Below are 4,968 nucleotides of genomic sequence, written 5' to 3' on the forward strand. Positions count from 1 at the left end.
TGCGCTTGCTGCTTGAAACGCGCCGCGGGACTTTTTGCTGCGCCTTGACGCGCGTCAACCATTGACTTTGCATGTAAACTCGCTGCTTCTGTCGCGCCAGCTGCCCCCGGTGTGAACGCAGCATTAGTCTCCATTCAAACCCAGGTTTAAAGCCTTGCAGGGCAGCCTAAAGCCCACTGCCAACATTAAGACAGAAAAAAGAAAGAAAATAACAAACGCTCAGTTCAGGGGTTTGAGAAAATATGGGAATCAGGAAATTGTCTATAAACCAAACTGAACAATTGTTGTTCTCTACTTCAAAAAACAATTTAGATGTTAAAATGGAAAAATCTTTTCATTTAAAAATTCCATCTATAACATGGATGCATAAAAACCTCATTTAATTTCAGTGTACAATTCTGTTTAATGTAACAGATTAAAATTAAATATGTCTTTGGACCTTTACTGGTTGATGATTTTCTTTATTCGGACTCCGCTGATTTTTTAATTGGTGAACCCTGCTTTAGTTTATCCCTTTAGTTTCTGTCTAGTTTTGTATGAAAAATACAATTTAAACTACCTCAAGGGTGTGTATCCCTTTAGTCACATACAAAAAACTATTTAATTACTTACTTTTTGGTGTTTTTTGAAGCATATGGCGATTTGACCTTAAATTGTCATTTGTACACGACTAAAGGGATACACACCAGTCGAGGTAGTTTAAATTGTATTTTTTGTACAAAACTAAAGGGACAAATTCAAATCTGACGTCTTACACTGTTAGAAATATTTCATTCATACTCCGTTTGTGTTTCATGGATTGTGTTCTAATGAACTATTATGATGTATAATGTGTGATTCATCGTTTATAACTCTTGCTAAAGATTGTTCCAGATAAAGGTCATGCAACGGAGGCCTGAACAGCCTCTATCACATGTTTCTTCTAAACATGTGTTCTTGGAACAATTCAGTTGTAAAACAACCACATGCTTTGTTTTAACCTATGTGCTGAGGTTTAAAGTAAGATCATTTTGTTTCCCTTTCCCTTAGTTAAACCTCAGCCTGTGTAATTAGGGACATCCCCTGACTTCAATAAATAGCGACGAGAAAGCTGAAGACCGGCAGAGTGGGTTGGAGATTTGTAAACTCCGTAGTCTCTTCCTACTCTCCTTGCGAGTAAAACTAAATTAATTGTCTCTGTGCCTTCTTTCTTTCCCTGTATGAATGTATGATGTTTTAGGTGCTTAGACCTGACATACGCATTCGTATTGACTATACTATATGCTAGTCTCACGGGGTATGCTGATCTGACAGAAGACTGTGATGGATCTGTTAGTGATAGTGACCTTTAAACCTTTAAAAGGTTCCTGTTTTATTATATCGAATTGTTAATACGTTTAAAAAGATTTCTTTGTTTATTCAGTCAGTATTGCATGAAGCTGACAAAATAAATGGTTAAATATAATAATGCAACATTTTTCTTAAGCTAACCTTTGCTCCCAGACAGGTGTCAAAGTCTGTTTTCATCTCAGAAACAGGGATCCTATCCTGCGGCCTTTTGGGGCCGCTGCAGCAAGGAACCACAGTGCCGAGGTCCAACTCCACCACCTTAAAGAGAAAAGGATGGCTCGTTGGTAAAACTGATGCGATTTGACTTTCTGGTAGCAAATAATCTGCTGTGGAAATCAAATACAGAAGAAATGTTTTGAAGAATAAAAGCTCCACTGACCTGAGTGAAATCTGGATCCTGAGCGACATCATTGTAGTCCCTGAACATGGCGGCTGCCTTCAGGTACTTGGCAACGTAGGCCAACGTGTCGGGTTCCCGTCCTAAATTAAAATGCCGTCAACACTTTGTCCCAAATCGACATCTGCAAACCCATAAAGAAGAGCGATGCCTTCGACATCCCCACAAAGTGGACCCTCACCGGTCTGCTCCAGGTACTTCAAACTGACGTCGTCCACTGGGAAGAACGCCGCCGTGGCTCCGTACTCGGGACACATGTTAGAGATGGTGGCTCTGTCAGCGATAGACAGCTGGGCCACTCCGGGGCCGAAGAACTCCACAAACTTCCCCACTACGCCCACCTGGCGGAGGTGCTTCATGTCCGCGGACGGAGAGAGGAGATAATATCACGGACGTGAAAACAAAGCGATCTGCTGATGGTCCTGCATTATGCTCGACTTTGTTTCCAAGTTTGAAGACGTTTCGCTTCCAATTCCAATTGAGTTGATCCCTTCCCACTATCATTGCAACCCCAACCCTTTACAGGGAACCAGAAGACTGCGCCTATTCAGCCAGGCCAACAATTCCCTTTAACAACCCCCCTTTCAGAGACATAGACAGGTATGGGGCATTGCAGGCCAACTATTCCCTCTAACGACCCCCCTTTCAGAGACATAGACAGGTATGGGGCATTGCAGGCTAAACAACCTCCATTCTAAAGGGGCGGATCCGTTCGTCCGTTTCAATTTGCATGCTTTCTAAAGGCTTTGTTTGGCTACTCTATAATGCCTGGAACTTAAAGCTATTTCTGACATTTTGAATAGAAAAAGCTTCCTGGATGGGAAGCGAAACGTCTTCAAACTTGGAAACAAGCAAAGTGGATTGTTTTTTAAACTTTTTGGAATAGTTCTGCATTAAACTTGTGCCTACCTTTGTCACCGTGAGGACGATGTCAGTGGAGGTGATGAATTTGTTTGGAGTCCCGTGCAGTTTGTATCCCACCACCTCAGGCAGCACCATGCTTATTGGCTGGCCCAGCATCACAGCCTCCGCCTCAATGCCTCCCACACCTGAGCATCACAGGATGACTTCAGTTCAGCAACGACTAATCTAAAATCGATTTAAAGGACTTCTTAAGCAGTAAGTGCTGCTTCTTGTAGGACAGGCAACAGCGCGTCCATTTCGGTCATGCCGCCAACCTGCCGCGCAGCGGTATATACATTCTGCATGACCACAGATGGACCATGGCAGCAGCGGCACGACGGTACTGCACACTGAACTTTGACAAACCCTGCTCTTCCAGCTATGCTTCTTTGCCAGCTTAGCTTCACACAGATAGATTCGCTCCCAGCAGTATGGTTCTTCCTGCTCTCGCTACTTAATAAACTATATGTGGCTGATCATCGTCTGCCAAGCGTAAAATATTCCTTTTGTCTAACTATCAAGATTTTATTTTTTCCAGTTCGCTAAATGCCTCATCCAAGGCAAAATAGGATTTGGTATGTTCTTGCCTTTAAATCTTATACACCAGGGCTTTAAACATGGCTGATGCTGCAGAACATCGTTCTGATTCAGAAGAGATAAAAAGGAACCAGGATATACTTCTTTGTCAAATTTCTGAGTGAAAGAAAAAACTAAATGAATTAAATTACATACTGTTCAATAAATAATAAGTGTTTTTAATTAAGAGTAATTTTCATGTGAATGTGCTTTACTGGAGGCATCCATGTTTGTCAAAGAACACTACTGCCACCTACTGGTTTGTGACGTCACGGTGCGGTATGTCACAACGTGCTATTATCCAAGTCATCTTGAAAACATTCTTCTTCCAAATGTTGGCTACATATTACGGGTTTTTCCTCTGGCCAGAAGTTCGATGGCAAATCCTCCCTCTTCAAGTTGGCGATCCAACGACCAACCCGTCCGTGGAGGATCAGGAATCAGAAAGGTGGAATAACCCTTTTTTTCACTTTTACCCGATGTATTCCAGCATCCAGCTGCCATGCACGTGGGCATTGTCAGTTTCACTATAGCTCTGGTGAATTTCAATGGTGAAGTCCTCTGGAAATCTTCAATAATTGTTGTTGATTGCAGATGTGTCTAGTAGTTCCCATTGATTTAGCTTGTAAAGCGGGGAGAATGGCGCTCGGCTAACCGCACCGTGACGTCACTGCTGGAAGAAGGCAGGAGGGAGGGGTTACTATATTTGGAAAAAAATGGCCGACCCCAGACTCAGTGATTGTGACGAAAATTATTATCATTATTGTTTTTACTGATTAACGCTAAATTCATTAAATCACCGAGACGTATTAGTTCTAGGTATGAATAATGATCCATTGATAATTCATTGCTGACCGGACCTTTCCTTTAAGAAGTCTTCACATGAATCTGCAGCGGGAGCTGTGGAATCAAACGACAGGCAAAGATCTGGATCAGTGGTTTAAATAGAAAAACAAACAGATAAAGGTCTCACCCCAGCCCAGAACACCCAGACCGTCGATCATGGTGGTGTGGGAGTCAGTGCCCACCACGCTGTCCGGGTAGCAGAAGCCGTCGTGATTAAACACCACCCGGGCCAAATACTCCAGGTTGACCTGGTGAACGATTCCTGAGCCAGGAGGAATGATCCTCATGTTCTTGAAGGCCTTGGAGCCCCACTGTGAGAAAAACAGAGGCGATAACAAAACCCGCCATTTAAAGCGAGACGGACAGAGAGAAGCTTAGGAGTCTGCACACCTTCAAAAACTGGAATCTCTCTCTGTTCCGGTCAAACTCCAGATCCTGGTTTTTCTGAAGGCTGTCGGCCCTGGAGGACGAAGCAAACAACAGATGAGGGATGGCCGAAGGACGGAGACCAGCACTGACGGCTGGACGGTCTTACTTCCTGTTGAAGTCCACCTGGATGGAATGATCGATGACGAGGTCGGCGGGACAGACGGGGTTGATCTTCTCTGGGTCTCCACCTAGTTTCTTCACAGCGTCCCTCATGGCCGCAAAGTCCACCACAGCCGGAACCCCGCTGCAAAGAAACGAGTCAGTCAAAGCCGGGCAGTGCCGCAAGTTTAACTAAAAACTCAGTAGCAAGGATTAAAGCAAAAAAAAAAAAAAAATCACTCCAGTGTTGTAATGGTGCAATGTGTTTGCTCATTGGCTCAGAAGGCTAATAGGGGGTTTTCAGTGACGTCACTGGCCAGCTTCTGGTCCGCCATCTTGGGTGGCATATTATCGCATATCATATATATCATGTCGCGAATGGATAAGTA

At 43.7% G+C, this 4,968-nt stretch overlaps 1 protein-coding gene across 1 annotated transcript in view; it reads right to left on the reverse strand.

Annotated features, from left to right (window-relative positions):
• The window catches only part of aco1 (aconitase 1), a 26,698-nt gene that overhangs the window by 19,126 nt on the left and 2,604 nt on the right, over positions 1-4,968 (reverse strand). Inside the window, exons 3-9 of the mRNA XM_015398039.1 lie at positions 4,587-4,724; positions 4,442-4,511; positions 4,179-4,362; positions 2,636-2,775; positions 1,908-2,079; positions 1,709-1,809; positions 1,471-1,587 (exon numbers count right to left, since the gene is read on the reverse strand). Of these exons, the coding sequence (XP_015253525.1) occupies positions 1,471-1,587; positions 1,709-1,809; positions 1,908-2,079; positions 2,636-2,775; positions 4,179-4,362; positions 4,442-4,511; positions 4,587-4,724 (922 nt within the window). The remainder of the gene's footprint in view (positions 1-1,470; positions 1,588-1,708; positions 1,810-1,907; positions 2,080-2,635; positions 2,776-4,178; positions 4,363-4,441; positions 4,512-4,586; positions 4,725-4,968) is intronic.

This window comes from Cyprinodon variegatus, unplaced genomic scaffold (genome assembly GCF_000732505.1).
Source record: "Cyprinodon variegatus isolate N-32 unplaced genomic scaffold, C_variegatus-1.0 Scaffold907, whole genome shotgun sequence".
Classification (NCBI taxonomy): Eukaryota; Metazoa; Chordata; class Actinopteri; order Cyprinodontiformes; family Cyprinodontidae; genus Cyprinodon; species Cyprinodon variegatus.